The 17,883-nt window shown below is 39.9% G+C and overlaps 1 protein-coding gene across 1 annotated transcript in view; it reads right to left on the reverse strand.

Annotated features, from left to right (window-relative positions):
* The window catches only part of LRRC69 (leucine rich repeat containing 69), a 76,632-nt gene that overhangs the window by 40,109 nt on the left and 18,640 nt on the right, over positions 1-17,883 (reverse strand). The window contains exons 2-3 of the mRNA XM_069600661.1: positions 9,274-9,400; positions 2,617-2,689 (exon numbers count right to left, since the gene is read on the reverse strand). Of these exons, the coding sequence (XP_069456762.1) occupies positions 2,617-2,689; positions 9,274-9,400 (200 nt within the window). The remainder of the gene's footprint in view (positions 1-2,616; positions 2,690-9,273; positions 9,401-17,883) is intronic.

Genomic DNA, 17,883 nt, shown 5'->3' on the forward strand with positions numbered 1-17,883 from the left:
TTCATGTTTAAAGTACTTTATGTACTCACAACCTAGATTTAAGAGAAAGAAAATTTTGTCTTCAGTCTTTGTACTTTATTAGTAATTATACTGAAGAGGAAGCCAGAGGCCAAATGCCATATACACACATATGGATATAGATAGATAGGGATAGATTTAGATATAGATCATATATTCTGTATCACTTAGATGCTGTGAAATATGCAAAGACAGGTTGACCACAAATTCTACCCTTATATATATCATGGTCTAGAAGGAGATCTTAGAAACACAAAATAAGGAGAGCAGATACCAACAAACAGTGAGAAAAGGATTAATGTTTGAGCCTGTAATTGCAGATACAGTACCTGAGGTTCATAAGCACTTTGGAAGAACCAACATTTTGAACTTGGCCTGAAAAAATTAGGGCAACAGGGAGGCATAGTAAATATGCCTTGAGTAATATTTCCCTTGAGAAAATATTAAGTTTATTTTGAATAAAGAAGCCAGAAGAAATAAGCATTGAAAGTGAAAAGTGAAGTCACTCAGTCATGTCTGACTCTTTGCAACCCCATGGACTGTAGCCTGCACCAAGCTTCTCTGTCCATGGGATTTTCCAGGCAAAGGTATTAGAGTGGGTTGCCATTTCCTCCTCCAGGGGATCTTCCCGACCCAGCGATCGAACCTGGGTTTCCCACATTGCAGGCAAACGTTTTATTCTCTGAGCCACCAGGGAAGCTAAAAAAAGCATTACTGAACACCAATTTTGTACTTGTGCATTAAAAATCAACAGCACAACCTTAAGGTTGGAATTGTTACATTTAATCTAGAAATGAGGAAAATAAAAGATCAGAGGCAGTGAATAACTTGTCTAACTTAACCATCAGAAAACAGTGTCAAGATTCAAATTTCTTCTTGCAAAGCTAAGAATGAAGATTTATAATGCTCTAAAGGTGTTCCCTGGTGGCTCAGATAGTAAAGCATCTGCCTGCAATGCGGGAGACCCAGGTTCGATTCCTGGGTCGGGAAGATCCCCTGGAGAAGGAAATGGCAATCCACTCCAGCACTCTTGCCTGGAAAATCCCATGGACAGAGGAGCCTGGTAGGCTACAGTCCATGGGGTCGCAAAGAGTCGGACACAACTGAGTGACTTCACTTCACTTCAAAGGTGTTAAAAAAATAACACAATGAGGTGCCATTTCTAGGCAGTTATAAATGGGGCCTGGAGCTTACGATAATAGTGAAAGTGAAAGAGATTTATGGAAAGACTCTATGATCTCAACTGTGGAAGCCATATGAATAGACGAGACTGACAGAAAGAACAAAAACGAAAGGGCAGAAAGAGACAGACAGGAAGCCAATGGAAAGATTCTTGAGAAATATGAACATCTGATCCCCTCCCAAAAGGCACTCAGAGAAGGCAAGAGCAGAAAAATAGATAAACCAGGTTAAGAAGTAATTTCTAAAGGTATGGGAGAAGAGTATTTCAAAATTAAAAAGACGAGCAAAACTCTAAATATTAAAATATTAAAGAGGAGTAGTATAAAAAAAACCCAAACCTACTAGAACTAAAAGCAGGGTCACAGACTGCAAAGTCTCTATTTAAAATTTATTAATTATTTATTAGTTATTAGAGATGAGAAAACCAAGATCCAAGACAGTTAAAATATTTGGCTAATGTCATAAGGCTATTTGCACAGTTACAACCTGAACCTAATTCACCAGATCTTCCAAAGAGTCATTTTTTTCATTACATCACCAACATATAAATCAACTGATAAACTCAATGAGTGAAAAAGAAGACAACTATTGGCATTTTATTACTATAAATATTCCTTTTCTTCAGAAATGAGATGGCTTCAAATATTTTTCTAGGTGCTTTTATTTAAAACATTACTTTTTCTGTAAAAATCTATCTTGGAAAAATACATTGGGTAGAGGTATGGACAAGTAAATTGGAATAAGGTAAGGCAGAAAAGCCTTTTGTTGAGAACTATTCATAGTTTTGGATTCTTCCTTCAAAAATCTGGATGTTTTTATGTTGTAATACATCTGTTTCTGTTCAACAGGCAATAAGGAGTCTCCAAAGTAACCCTAAAGGTTTCTCTAACAGTCAGAAGAAAAGCCCAAGAGGGTGTTCTGCCAACAGAAGGACAAGGCCCTCAGTTGGCTCCAGAAAGCCCCTTTAACAACAGCCTGTCCATGCAAATGTGAGTGATAATAAAATGTGAGGCTTTTTTCATGAAAATGACATACTGATTTTAAAGCCTTTATTTTCACATTACCTATTCCATCAAGCTGAAAATGTTTTACTGTAAAGTCCCCAGTTCTATGGCAGAGCAAGCTCCAAGAACCCCACAGTTAGGAAATCAGTAACAATCAACTTTAGAACTGTTTCAAACCCTCACTTTTATACTTAAAAACACTACCAAATCCTGTGGTTTCTCATTTCTCTGAAGTGTTTAAAGAACCATCTGCTTAAACTTAGCGGCTTGCCTCAGTCTTTCGACTGCTCTTTGCTATGTATAAATCTCACAAGGACTTGAGTCTAGACATACAGTGTTCTAACAACCAGGGTGGGGGGACACAGCAGCTGAGAGGGGAAAAAGTAACCATCTCTCATTATAATAAAATTACCTGCTAATTTCTTGAGGAATCCAAGTAAGCTGATTGTTGTTCAGATTAAGCAGGATCAAACTTTGTAAACCATCTGTTAAAAAATAATTTCAATCACTTTAGCTATCTGTTAGAAAAATGTTTAGTCACTTTTCCATACACCTTTGCTCTCCTTGTTTTTTTTTGCGTTGGCCAAAGTTCTTTGGGTGCTGCTAACTGATATCCTCTTAAATTAGTTAAGGCAAAAAGGTACACCTTACCACAAAGTTACAAAGCTAAATCATGGCCCCAGTACTGCCAAACTCACTACAAACTTGAAGCAGAAACTCAAAGGCACCGGTGCCCAGGACTGTTTTAGTTCTGTTTTTGAGACTTGCAAGAGGAGCCCCATCAGTTCAGTTCAGTTGCTCAGTTGTGTCGAACTCTTTGCGACCCCATGAATTGCAGCACTCCAGGCCTCCCTGTCCATCACCAACTCCCAGAGTTTACTCAGACTTATGTCCATCGAGTCTGTGATGCCATCCAGCCACCTCATTCTCTGTTGTCCCCTTCTCCTCCTGCCTCCAATCCCTCCCAACATCAGAGTTTTTTCCAATGAGTCAACTCTTCGCAGGAGATGGCCAAAGTACTGGAGTTTCAGCTTTAGCATCATTCCTTCCAAAGAAATTCCAGGGCTGATCTCCTTCAGAATGGACTGGTTGGATCTCCTTGCAGTCCAAGGGACTCTCAAGAGTCTTCTCCAACACCACAGTTCAAAACCATCAATTCTTTTGCGCTCAGCTTTCTTCACAGTCCAACTCTCACTTCCATACATGACCACTGGAAAAACCATAGCATTGACTAGACGGACCTTTGCTGACAAAGTAATGTCTGCTTTTGAATATGCTATCTAGGTTGGTCATAACTTTTCTTCCAAGGAGTAAGCCTCATAAATGTTTGCAAAGCGCCATGAATCAAGTCCAGAGGGTCTTCTTGACCCGCAGAACTCATTCACCTGACAGAAAACTCGCCAAAGGTCCGTGGCCTGCAGGCACCTCCCACCCAGGCAGGGGTCTGCAGACCTCCCACCCGGAGTCTGCAGTCTCTTAGGAACCAGGCAGGCAGAACTCCATATCGAAGAAAGCAAAGTAGACGCAGAGCGTGCTCCACTCCATGCAAGTCCAGAGCCAGGGTCTCCCTGGAGCGGAAGGCGCAGATGTGCACTGGCCCCTGAAAGTTTCTGATCTTCCCGGGAGACTGGAAGGATCTGGGAAATTCTGTGCGGTCTTTCATGGAGAACAGGTCTTCTTCGGTCACCAGCATCTGCGCAGGGCACAAGACGAAGTCTAGTACTAGGGGGCTCTCCCCCTCTCCATGCCGGCTACTTTGATGGCTCCCCTCTGGCACCCCTCCTGCGTGCAGGGCGCCAGGCTTGCCCACGCTACTCGTGGACACCATCCCGCGATGCTTCCCAGCCCCTGGAGGAGGTCGATCTCCTAGGCACCACTACCAGTGCTTTGAACTTGAAGTCGGTGATTCCAGACTGGGTGTACCCCGCTTCTAGGTACCTTTTCGTCTCCCGAGCAGTCTCCCTGGTCTTGGCCTGACTTCCCCAGGAGCCAGTCCGTTGCTGCCTGGGCCTGCCCTGCCCTATCCTGTTTCCAACACGCTGGGCCCTGTGGTGCAGCAAGAGTCAAGTTAATAGAAATGTATGTATATGTATAAATGTGTGTGTATAAACATACATAATATGTAATTTTACGTGTGTGTATATATATATATATATATATATCACAGTCCCATGAACAACAGGCAGGCATTAGAGGCACCCATCCTCCATCAGTGGAAAAATCCATGTATAACTTCCAGTGGGTACTCCCATCTGTTCTTCCTCCGCACCCCAGGATTTAACCAACCGGGGAACCTGCAGTAGGCAGTATTTACCATTGAAAAAATACCCTGGTATAAGTGGACCCACAATTCAAGCCTGTGTCGTTCAAGTGCCAACTGTATGTATTGGGTACACACATATACACACAGTCCTTTGATTTCTCTTGGTAGTCACAGAGGGTCTCCTGGGCTTCTGATGCTCCCTCTGAATCATTGAACCGGGTTGTGATGGTCAAGGAGACCCCCACACCAGCTCCAGGATTAACAGTCTATCTCTCTCCAGAAGATTCTCCAAGTCTGGGTGATTATACTCTCTGGGAATCTCTGCAGAACATAGAGCTTCGTTATTCATTACAGCTTCTCTAAGCTTCATATTCATATTCTCTCTCTCCCGCATTCCTTCACTCCTTATTCTTTCACTTTTAAACGTATTATCTCTACTTTTCCATGTATCCATATAGCCATCCCACAACTCCTGCGTTTGAATGGTTACGGAGCAGACGGAGTTCTCAGACTGAAATGCCTACAGGAACCTGCCGGGAGCCAGCATGGGGAATCCCGCCCGTGGCAAAGGTCATGAGGAAAGAGGCCTGACAAAATGCAAAGGCAGGATCAGGCCTCAGGGGTCCCCCTGGACTTTCTTGAGCATCTACTCCCAAAAACCAGAGTCTGCCTGCCTTACTGCATTATGCTTTCCACCTATTCTTCTGACATTACAGGGGGGCTATCCCCAACCACCTTTCTCTGGAAAAAGATAACTTAGAGCTCCAGTTAATAGACTCTTACATATAAAAGGAGTGTCTCAGCTCAAACCCCTCTGATGGCTCTCTAACTTGCCTGACAGGTTTACCCAGTCTTTTACAACTACACATGTGATTGTTTACAGCCCCCCAACTGTGAGAGGCACGGGAAGTCTAAAACATAGAGCCTTTCAAAGAGTTAAAAGCTGTTAGAATAGTGCTGGTGTAAGATTTCACTGTTGAGCCAATGCTTCTGCCAAGTTCCCATATCCCTTACCCACTGTGCACCTGGGAGTGCATTAGTTAACATAGTTGGAATGTAAGAAAAACAGGTGTAGCCTTGAAATTAACCACATCAGACCTTTGAGCTAATTGGTTCTTTCTTTGTTGTAACTCACTGCACTTCTGCTTCATGAAAATGTAACTCTGTTTGATACTTTCTGAGGCTAACGTAGATTAGAAATATAAAGAAAAAACACTTCAAGGGAAAATAAGTTTTCTGGCTGAGCAGCCTTTATCAAAAGAGGGTTATAAAATGTCCTCAGGCCTCCAAGGCCAGAAGATAATATACACAACATTGTTTGTGGGAAAGGTATGCAGAAAAAAGCCTGGTCTCGATAAGGGTCAGGGCTGCTGACCCTGCATGACTTTGTATTATCCATTGATCTCTATGTACAACTTAAAGTATAAAAGCTTTCCTGGAAAATAAAGAGGCGGACCAGTTTCTCAGAAATCTGGCTCCCCCCGTGTCAATTCTCTCTCTCTCTCTCTCTCTTTCTCCCTCTCCCTCCCTCTCCTTTTCAGACTGAATTCCTGTCTGGAACACAAAGGCTCTCCATGTCTACTAATTTTGCCTGGGCTTCTAAGACTCAAACGGGGAGGTGCTTTGCGTCTCCACTCCTTCGGGAGACCAGCAGGGCGCCTGTGGCCTAACATAGACGGTGCAAGCTCCTTGTCTCAGAACTTTATTAGCTTCTTGTGTAAACCAAGGAATCTCAGCCCCTTTTTATGTATTACACTATTTTCTTCTAATCTCTTTATATCTCTAAATAAATAAGTCTCTTCTCGCCGATGCCGTCTCCGCTTCGAATTACCCTGGATCCACTGGGGCTGGACCTTGGCAGGAACCAAGAAGATAACTCAAAGCACAGCAGTGGGCCTGGCAGGGGTCCACCTCGCATGGGTACACTGAATTGGTGAGCACATGCTTTCTGCCACAGGGGACCTGCATTTCTGCCAGCTCCCAGTAACTGGTGTCATGTGGGAATACGAATCCATTGTTGCCTGATCTTTTTCAGTAAAACAAAAAGAGCCAGAGATCCAGACTTTTATATGAACTCTCTTAATTTGCAAATTTGGGTTGTTGTTCAGTTGCCAAGTTACGTCCGACTCTTCACTATCCCATGGAGTGCAGCACACCAGGCTTCCCTGTCCCTCACCATCTCTCTGAGTTTGCCCAAGTTCATGTCCACTGAATCAGTGATACCCTCCAACCATCTCATCCTCTGTTGCCCTCTTGTCCTTCTTCCTTCAGTCTTTCCTAGCATCAGTGTCTTTTCCAATTAGTTGGCTCTTCACATCAGGTAACTAAAGTATTGGAGCTTCAACTTCAGCATCAGTCCTTCCAATGAGTATTCAGTGTTGATTTCCTTTAAGATTGAAGGATTTGATCTCCTTGCTATACAAGGAAGGGACCCTTAAGAGTCTTCTCCAGCACCACATTCAAATTTAGTGCTCTGCCTTCCTTATGGTCCAGCTCTCACATCTGTACATGACTACAGGAAGGACCAGTCTTGACTATATGGACCTTTCTTGGCAAAATGATGTCTTTGCTTTCTAACACACTGTCTAGGTTTTTCATAGCTTTCCTGGCAAGAAGCAACTGTCTTCTAATTTCCAGGCTGCAGTTACCATCTGCAGTGACTCTGGAGCCCAAGAAGAGGAAATCTGTCACCTCTCCCACCTTTTCCCCATCTATTTGCCATGGAATGACGGGACCAAACACCATGATCTTTGTTTTTTTAATATTGAGTTTTAAGCTGGCTTTGACCCTAATTCAAAGAGGCAGACAAAACAGAACCAAGCTATTTGTAAACCAGATTCATCCCACAGGTCACCAGTTTGCAACTTTTCTCTTAGTTCATGTGTTTAGCTCAGACCAGAAAAACTATTTTAGATTCTGTCATAAACCCCAAGAAAGAGAATGTGACTGACTCAGCTTGGGACACATCTTATCCTGGTCCAGTCTACTCTGATGGGGTAGGGAGAGGGGCAAGAACAGCACCATGCAATATATGTTAGACACCAAACTGCTTCTGCCTTTGGATAATCAAGACCTGGCATAGAACATAATTTATGTCACTCACATGACATTTTCAAAGTTCGACAGCCCCAGATCAAGATATAGAGAAATTATAGACCTTCAGGGGTAGGGTACTGTACACAGATTACATATATTTTTTAAACCTCAAATTTAAGAGCAACATGAGAAAAAATTTCTTTACAGAAGCCTAAAGTAGCATGAACCAGGTTGCTTAATATCATTTATGTATATCAGATTTTACCTGTTTGCCCCTCAGTGTAGATCATAAATATTATGATGTACTTTTTTGCATCCCCTTAATTTTTTCTTATTTATAAACTGGTTTCTTTGTAAGTAAATTATAATTGAACCCTGTACCTATAAGTTTGTATATATAATGTACATACCAATAAGTTTATTACAGTTATTATTTTGTGGAAAAATATTTCTCCAAGACACATGATCTAATATTTTAAAATATTTTAAAGAGGTAGTACTAGAATCTACTTGTGTTTTTGTTATATATCCACAACTGAGACCCCATGAAATTATACCTTTAATAAATGCTACTCAGTGATAATGATGACAATATACAGTACCCATGCCTCAGAAGTTCACAGGACGTCATAAATTCTATTCTATAGTTATGATTTTACTCTTGAGGACACATAAAGTAGTGAAGGGCCTTACATGAGTTAATGAAGCTATAAGATTATCTGGATCTCTTTGTCATGTGTTCTATCCTTAAGCATTTTCTACCTATATGAAATAGGAAAAAGGTTATATTAAACGGAGAAATTATTAGCTTAAGGGAAACACGAAGAAGAAATGCCATTTATTTAACCTCATATCTTTTCTTTAAAATTCTCCCCAAGTTGAGTTAAGCTTCACATCTTTATTTATTTATTTATTTATTTTAATTGGAGGCTAATTACTTCACAATATTGTAGTGGTTTTTGCCGTACATTGACATAAATCAGCCATGGCTGTATATGTGTCTCCCATCCTGAAGCCCCCTCCCACCTCCCTCCCCATCCCATCCCTCAGGGTCATCCCAGTGCACCAGCCCTGAGCACCCTGTCTCATGCATTGAACCTGGACTGGCAATCTATTTCACATATGGTAATATACATGTTTCAATGCCATTGTCTCAAATCATCCCACCCTTGCCTTCTCCCAGAGTCCAAAAGTCTGTTCTTTACATCTGTGTCTCTTTTGCTGTCTTGCATATAGGGTCATCGTTACCATCTTTCTAAATTCCACATATATGCGTTAATATATTGTATTGGTGTTTTTCTTTCTGACTTACTTCACTCTGTATAATAGGCTCCAGTTTCATCCACCTCATTAGAACTGATTCAAATGCAGCTTCACATCTTAAACAAAGATAGTGACTTAATAGTTAACATGGTATAAAAAGTATAAAGAACAAGCAGAACTGTGGAGATGTTTCTTGATTTGATTTTCAACTAGTTTTCTCTCCTGTCCAGAAAAAGGGTGCTCAGATTTGACAGTCTATGTGTACACTGATTCTGAAAAGGGGAAAATTTGCTAACTTTAATTTAACTACTTATTTTCTTAGATTTACATGTAAAGAAATATATAATACAGTAGTTTAAAAACGTTGTTCCCCAAATTCTCTAATTTCAAGTGTAAATATCTCAAACCAAAAAAGACTAAAATTCCTTTTTCACTTTAGTTCCAAATTGTTCAATATAAGGAAATTAACTTTGACACTATAAACATGCTCTTATTTGACTAACTTACCACATACTCCAGGCGCAAATCTATGTATCTTATTTCTAAATAAATGGAGCGTCTTCAGGGATGTAAGGTATTTCATCTCTTGTGGAACTTCTTCTAAAAGGTTGTTTCCCAGATTTAGTGCTGTCAACTGCAAACATATAGAGATTAATAAACTCATAATAAACTCATTATCTACCTTCAAATGAGAAAAAAAGAAATAATTAAGCCACTTTTCTGAGATCCATATAACCTAAAAAAAAACATCATAACCTTAATTATTTCACATTACCTAAAATTATCTTTATAAATAAAAGTTCATTTGAGTTTCATGTTCACTTTATTTAAGCACAAATTCTCAATTAAAGTACATAATTTCATTAAAATTTTATTACAAACCATTTCAAGGGTATTTAAAAACATAATTAATGATCCATTAATAACTCACTTGAGCAACTCAAGAGTATCCTAACACTGTGACTCACAGACTGAGAATCATTCAAAACTCAGCAAAGGGGCTAATTTCCTGAAATCAGAAATTAGCCAAAGACCTGAGGTCCTTCTCTCATACTAACCCCAAATGAACTTTTTCACTTAGGCCAGTAAGACACGGGTGGGGGTGGAGTAGGAAGGTAACCATTAACATCACTGTGGTCACAAAGTTCATACCAGAAACTATTAACATGATAGGTAGGGTAGGGAAGATCTGCTCTACATGTACCTACTAACATCAGATTGGTCAGATATAGGAAGGACCATACATAAGAGGAGTTAGAAAGATCCTCTAATCCAATAAATCCATGACACAGGATTATTCCCTAAAGATGGTATTCTTCACTGATTTGAAATCTAATTTTATCTTTCAAGATCTGGAATCTTTTCTTTTACTCCTAAACCACAATCACAAAAAAACTAACCAAACTGATACATAGATCACAGCCTTGTCTGACTCAATGAAACTGTGAGCCATGCCAAGTAGGGACACTCAAGACGGACAGGTCATGGTGGAGAGTTCTGACAAAATGTGGTCCATGGGAGATGGGACAAGCAAACCACTTCAGCAGTAAGAAAAGGCAAAAGATAGGACACTGAAAGATGAACTTCCCTGGTCCATAGGTGCCCAATATGCTACTGAAGAAGAGCAGAAAAATAGCTCCAAAGAAATGAAAAGGCTGAGCCCAGCAGAAACAACACCCAGTTGTGGATGTATCTGGTAGTGAAAGTAAAGTCTGGTGCTGTAAAGAACAATATTTCATAGGAGCCTGGAATGTTAGGTCCATGAATCAAGGTAAATTGGAAGTATTCAAATAGGAGATGGCATGAGTGAGCGTCAACATCTTAGGAATCAGTGAACTAAAATGGATGGGAATGGGCAAATTTAATTCGGATGATCATTACATCTACTGTGGGCAAGAATCTCTTAGAAGAAATGGATTAGCCTTCATAGTCAGCAAAAGAGTCTGAAATAGAGTACTTGTGTGCATTCTCGAAACAACTGAATGATCTCTGTTCATTTCCAAGACAAACCATTCTATATTATAGTGATCCAAGTCTATGCCCCAACCACTAATGCTGAAGAAGCTGAAATTGAATGGTTCTATGAAGAACCTACATGATCTACTAGAACTAACACCAAAAAAAGATGTCCTTTTCAACATAGGGAACTGGAATGAAAAAGTAGGAAATCAAGAGATACCTGGAGTAACAGGCAAGTTTGGCCTTGGAGTACAAAATGAATCAGGACAAAGGCTAACCAAGTTTTGCCAAGAGAATGCACTGATCATAGCAAACACCCTCTTCCAACAACATGAGACAACTCTACAGATGGTCAATACGAAAATCAGATTGATTATAGAGCTTCTCCACCTTCGGGTGCAGGGCTTCCCTTTGGCTCAGCTGATAAAGAATCCAACTGCAATGTGGGAGACCTGGGTTCGATCCCTAGGTTGGGAAGATCCCCTGGAGAAGCGAAAGGTTACCCTCTCCAGTACTCTGGCCTGGAGAATTCCATGGACTGTATAGTCTAGGGGGTCACAAAGAGTCAGACACAACTGAGAAACTTTCATTTTCACCTTCAGGTCCAACGAATATAGTGAGCAAAAAAAAGACCAGAAGCTGACTGTGGCTCAGATCATGAACTCCTTATTGCAAAATTCAGACTTAAAATGAAGAAAGTAGGGAAAACCATTAGGAGAAGGTGATGGCACCCCACTCCAGTACTCTTGCCTGGAGAATTCCATGAACAGAGGAACCTGGTGGCTACAGTCCACCAGGGGCTGTGAAGAGTCGGACATGACTGAGCAACTTCGCTTTCACTTTTCACTTTCATGCACTGGAGAAGGAAATGGCAACCCACTCCAGTATTCTTGCCTGGAGAATCCCAGGGACGGAGGAGCCTGGTGGGCTGTCGTCTATGGGGTCGCACAGAATCGGTCATGACTGAAGTGACTTAGCAGCATAGCTTACCGTCAGAGAACGCAATGGCACCCCACTCCAGTACTCTTGCCTGGAAAATCCCACAGACGGAGGAGCCTGGTGGGCTGCAGTCCATGGGGTCGCTAAGAGTCGGACATGACTGAGCAACTTCACTTTCACTTTTCACTTTCATGCATTAGAGAAGGAAATGGCAACCCATTCCAGCGTTCTTGCCTGGAGAATCCCAAGGACAGGGGAGCCTGGTAGGCTGCCGTCTATGGGGTCGCACAGAGTCGGACACGTCTAAAGCAACTTATCAGCAGCAGCAGCGGCATAGATTACCGTTCAGATTGCATTACAACTTCCATACTTCAGAATTTTAATATTAAAGGGTAAAAGAAAACGAATCATGGGAGTTTGACAAATTATTGAGTTTACATAAGACAACAAAAATAACTAAAAAGAAAATTAAGGCACTTTGTGGTTTATATTGAAATACCACCTGGTATTTGGTATGAATGTATGTCAATTATTTAAATTAATATAAAGTAGACATAGATATATTTACAATGAAATTCCCTGTCCTTAGAATTCATGGAAAAGATTTTACTTCGAAATTCATGCTTTCCTCTGAGAATTACCATTATCCTATAAACAACAACAAAAAAAAAATGCATCCATCCTGGAGGCCTTATTCTTTTGTGAAGCTTAAGTTAAAATATATTCAGATAGCCATGCTACTGAAAGACTTAATCCAGAGTCAGTGACTGTATTAGTTTCCAATTGCAGCTATGACAAATTACCAAAAACTTAGTGGCTTAAAATCATACAAATTTATTATCTTACAACTCTGCAGACCAGCTATCAGAATGGGTCTCATAGACCTAAAATCAATGTGTTGTAGCGGGTGTGTGTATTTTGGAGACTCTAGGAGGAAATCTGTTTTCTTGCCTTTTCCAGCTTCCAGAGGCTGCCCACATTCCTCAACATCCGATCCCCCTCTTGTCTTCAAAGCCAGCAACAGCTGGTCAAGCCCTTCTCAGATCACATTACTCTGAAGCTCTCTTCTACATTTAAAGACCCTCATAATTACACTGGGTGCACCCAGGTAATCCAGGATAATCTTATATCAAGATGAGCCGACAACTCTAATCTCATTTTCACCCTTCTTTCCCCTTTGACATATGATCCAACATATTTGTAGATTGTGGGGATTAGGATGTATATATCTTTGGGGTACCAAAGCAACTAAACTCACACACTACAACTACTGAGCCAGTGCCCCACAACTAGAGAGTTTGTGCGTGACAATGGAGGATCCTGCATGCTGCAACAGAGACTCAACACAGCCAAGTAAATAAATATTAAAAAAAAGAAAAGCTTCACAAGCCACCTAGTGCAGCAGATAAAATACAAGTGAGCAACTATTATATCTTCTTCATGAACACGGGAATGAGTGGCTTTTTATTTCGTTAGGCAGTTTTACATCACTCAATGGCCTATACTCTTAATTTCTACATTATATGCACTATTTATAGCAATTTTTAACTATTTTTAAAAAGAATTCATTGCTGTTCAGAATGATCATATATATGCATATAATACATACACTCATTACACATACACACACAATGGAATTGTATGCAATATATGGATCTCTCATTTTATTCTTTACACCATCTAGTCAGTATTTTGCAGTAGGTAAAGCACAGGCTTTGGAGACCATCTGCTGTACGATGTACTAGCTCTGGGATCTCAAGAAAGTCACTCAAATTCCTAAGTCACCCTTTCTATTTTTTAAATGGAGATACTAGTATCTACTTTTCAGGGCTGTCTTAAGGATTAGAGACAATATAATGAAGTACCTGGCAAATAATGGATATTATAAAATGCTAACTATAATCTTTTAGACTTAAGAGAAGACCATGGAACAAGATGTTAGACATACATGGTGCTAGGAGTGCTTCTATGTTGACACTTCAACTCAGTTTTCAAATGTTGAGCCCGTTTGTTTTCTTAATGATTTCTAATTCATTTTCCCAAAGATTTCTAAATTCATAGCCACTTTTGAATGACATTTTCAGGAAAGAGAAAAATATCTGTTATTCTGTTGGCTACAGAATGACTTTCTATTAAACAGTTAATTTTGCTGTAAACTTTTTTATTGTTTCTACAATGATAATGTGTTCAGAATTTCCATTAAACTATTACTATACCTTGGTTCTCCAATTATTATAATGGATATCTGTGTTTAATACTCCCTCTTGCTTCTCCTCCATGTATCACCTTCACCAGGAAGCTGTCTTCCTTTTGAGGTTGCACAGCACTGTGTACTTCCTATGACCAATTATTATCTTCCGCTTTGTATTATAGTGACTCATGCATATATCCTACCTTTACTACAAAGTTGGAAATATTGCAAAAATAGGGCCTCTTTGCAATGCCGTCATTCATCTAGCATTAGAAAACAGTGTCTGGCATATAATAGCTGTTCAACAAATATTAGTTGAATGCTGCCTTAGATCATTTCGTTAAAAACCCAGGGGATAGGGGCTAAAATTTTATGAATAGCCAACACTGCTAAGGCACTCTGCACAAGATGAGTCAAGGGAGGCACAGAGACATTATATGCTCTGTCAGCAAAGTGAGAAAAGAAGGTTGGTGCTCTTCTGGAGATCTGACAGCTAGAGGAAGAAGCAGAAGTTCCAGTGGGGGTTCAAGAGGTTTAATGCAGCCTTGGGCATACAAGCAGAGGCAAAAGGAAGAATCAAACTAGGGTAGAGAGAAGGAATTCACTAGGTGCCAAGACAAGGTACACAGTATAAGGAGGCCCTGTTTTGATAGCAAAGCCAGGCTTGGCAAACAGAAGGCATTGCCTATGCTTGACAGAGAAAGAGTGCATTTCCAGTGAATGAGACAGGACAAAGGACAGGCTTGATGTGGACAAACAGTACAATGACATCAGGTCCTCAAACATCCAAACGCTTAGCTCTTCCAAACATTTAAAGTTTTACATTTTAATGGAATGAGTTTTGCGTTGTAATTCTTCTTTTTTGGGGATTTGGAACTCTTATCCTTGCTTCTTTAGTCTTTTCTTTAGAAGCTGTGGACAGTATGATAAAATGCCTTGTTAAATCTTGTGCTAAGACTGCCAGAGATTCTTTCCAACACTGTTGAATAAGAAATGCCAGTTCCCATAGGATTAACTTTGGGCTCTAAGGGAATAGTTTTTAGAGGTCACAGGGATCCTCTAGAGATTAGATGTCATGCTTGACCTTGACTACAGTTCCTCATAACACAACATAATTCTTCTTCATGACACTTTTCACAATTATAATTTTACATCTATTTGTTTTTTTTTTAATTTTTTTTTATTATTTTTTTTTCATCTATTTGTATATTTGGTTACTTTTCCCCACTAAACCTAAGAGTAAGGACCCACGGATGTTTTCATTCCTTTTCGTACTGCCAGTATCTAGCAGAGTGCTAGTCTACTAGCAGGCACAAGAACTATTTGTTAAACACAGGAAAGGAGGAAGGCAGGAAGGGAGGGAGGCATTTGGGGAGGGAGGTAATTGGGTTAGGGGTCATCCAAAAGGACCGTAAAAGTATGAAAAATAGAAACTATGACTATAAAGACAATTTACAAACTACCGAACTCTGCTGAGAATTGTCCTTATTTACTGTCAATTATTTCAGGTCAAATAAAAAGCTATCACAGACCATATCTTTGTCCTGGGCAGCCACACATATGAACCACTCAAGGAGATCATTGCTGTGCTACCACTGGACTTTATGATGCATGTCAAAATACACTGCACAGAATCAGAAATAAAGGCTATTTGTTTCTTTCAGGATTTTAAAGCTCTGAGTGACTTACCTATAAAGGATCTTAGTTTCTAGATGGTGCCATAATTATGACAGCCCTGTGCTTGATTAAGTTGGACTTTGAGAATGGCTTACATCCCATCCCATTCAAGTCGACACTCAGTGGTTTACTTAGTGGCAGTCAATAGGGACAAGACAAGGCCTCCACCCTCAAGAATTAAAATAAAGTGCTTCTTTGAACACTGTTGATATCCCAGCACTTCAACAGTCCCAGGCCAAATGCGTTCATCCTATGTTACGGGACAGAGGCAGAGTCAAGATGGAAGAGTACCAGACATCACTTTCCCAACAAAGGTGCATCTAGTCAAAGCTATGGTTTTTCCAGTAGTCATGTACGGATGTGAGAGGTGGACCATAAAGAAGGCTGAGTGCCTAAGAATTAATGCTTTTGAACTGTGATGTTGGAGAAGACTCTTCAGAGTTCTTTGGACAGCAAGGAGATCAAACTAGTCAATCCTAAAGGAAATCAATACTGAATATTCATTGGAAGGACTGAAGCTGATGCTGATGCTGAAGCTCCAATACTCTGGCCACCTGACATGAAGAACCAATTCACTGGCAATGACCCTGATGCTGGGAAAGACTGAGGGCAGAAGAGGGTGACAGAGAAGGTCAGGGAAGCTGGTGTGCTGCAGTCCATGGAATCACAAAGAGTTGCACACGCCTTAGTGACTGAACTAAAAAGCAAAAACTAAAGAACAAATAGTAATGAACAACACAATAACTGAAATGAAAAATACCCTAAAAAGAATCTATAGCAGATTAACTGAAGCAGAAAAATAAGTGAGCTGGAAGATATTAATAGAATGGTGGAAACAATTGTCAAGGAGCAGAATAAAGGAAAAAAAAATCAGTCTGACAGTATCAGACAGCTCTGGACAACATTAAACATAGGAACATTTGAATTATAGGAGTCCTAGAGAAGAAGAGAAATGGTCTGAGACAATATCTGAAGAGATTATAGTGAAAACATCCTTAACATGAGAAAGAAAATAGTCAACCAAGTCCAGAGTCCCATACAGGATAAACTCAAGGAGAAACATACAGAACCAAATATTAATCAAACCAACAAAACTAAATTAAAATTTTAAAATACTGAAAGGAGCAAAGGAAAATAATATAAGGGAATCCTCATAAGTTTATCAGCTGATTTTTCCACAGAAACTGCAGGCTAGAAGATAATGGAAGGATATATTTAAAGTGATGAAAGGGAAAAACCTACAACCAGCATTACTCTACCCAGCAAGGATTGCATTCAGATTCAAAAGGTTTATAGACAAGCAAAAGCCAAAAAAAACTGAGCACCATGAAACCAGCCTTCAGATATATGCTAAGGAATTTATCTAGACAGACAAAAGATAAAGAAAACATCTATAAAAACAAATCTAAAACTATTAGGGAAATGCCAACAGGGACATACATATTGATAATTACTTTAAATGTAAACGGATTAAAGCCTCCAACCAAAAGACATAGACTGACTGATTCAATACTGAAAGAAGACCTGTATCTATGCTATCTACAAGAAACCAACTTCAGACCTAGGGACACATACAGACTGAAAGTAAGGGCATGGAAAAAAAATATTATATGCAAATGGAAATCAAAAGAAAGCAGGAATAGCAATAATCATATCATACAAAATAGACAATATTTTTATGAATTTTTTAGTTGTCAGTTTCTGCCATGCACCAACATGAATCAGCCATAGGTATACATACGTTCCCTCCCTCTTGAATCTCTCTCTCACCTCCCACCCAATCTCAACCATCTAGATGGACACAGAGTACCAAGTTTGAGATCCCTGAATCATACAGCAAATTTCCACTGGCTAAATATTCTACATACTCTAATGTATATATTTCAACGTTAGTCCTTCAATTTGTCCCTCCCTCTCCCTCCCTGTGTCCACAAGTCTGTTCTCTCTGTCTGCATGTCCATTGTTGTCCTAAAGATAGGTTCATTAGTACTGTCTTTCTAGATCCCATATATATGCATTAATATAGCATATTTATTTTTCTCTTTCTGACTTAGTTCACTCTGCATAATAGACTGTAGGTTCATCCACCTCATTAGAACTGACTCAAATGTGTTCCTTTTTATGGTTGAGTAATATTCCATTGTATATAGGTAACACAACTATCTATTCATCTTCTGATGGGTATCCACATTGCTTCCATGTCCTAGCAACTGTAAACAATGTTGCAATGAACATTGAGGTACATGTCTTTTTAATTATGGTTCCCTCAGAGTATATGCCCAGTAGTGGGATTGCTGGGTCATACGGTAGCTTTATTCCTAGTTGTTGTTGTTGTTTTTTTTTAAGGAACC

Source organism: Ovis canadensis, chromosome 9 (genome assembly GCF_042477335.2).
Source record: "Ovis canadensis isolate MfBH-ARS-UI-01 breed Bighorn chromosome 9, ARS-UI_OviCan_v2, whole genome shotgun sequence".
Lineage (NCBI taxonomy): Eukaryota > Metazoa > Chordata > Mammalia > Artiodactyla > Bovidae > Ovis > Ovis canadensis.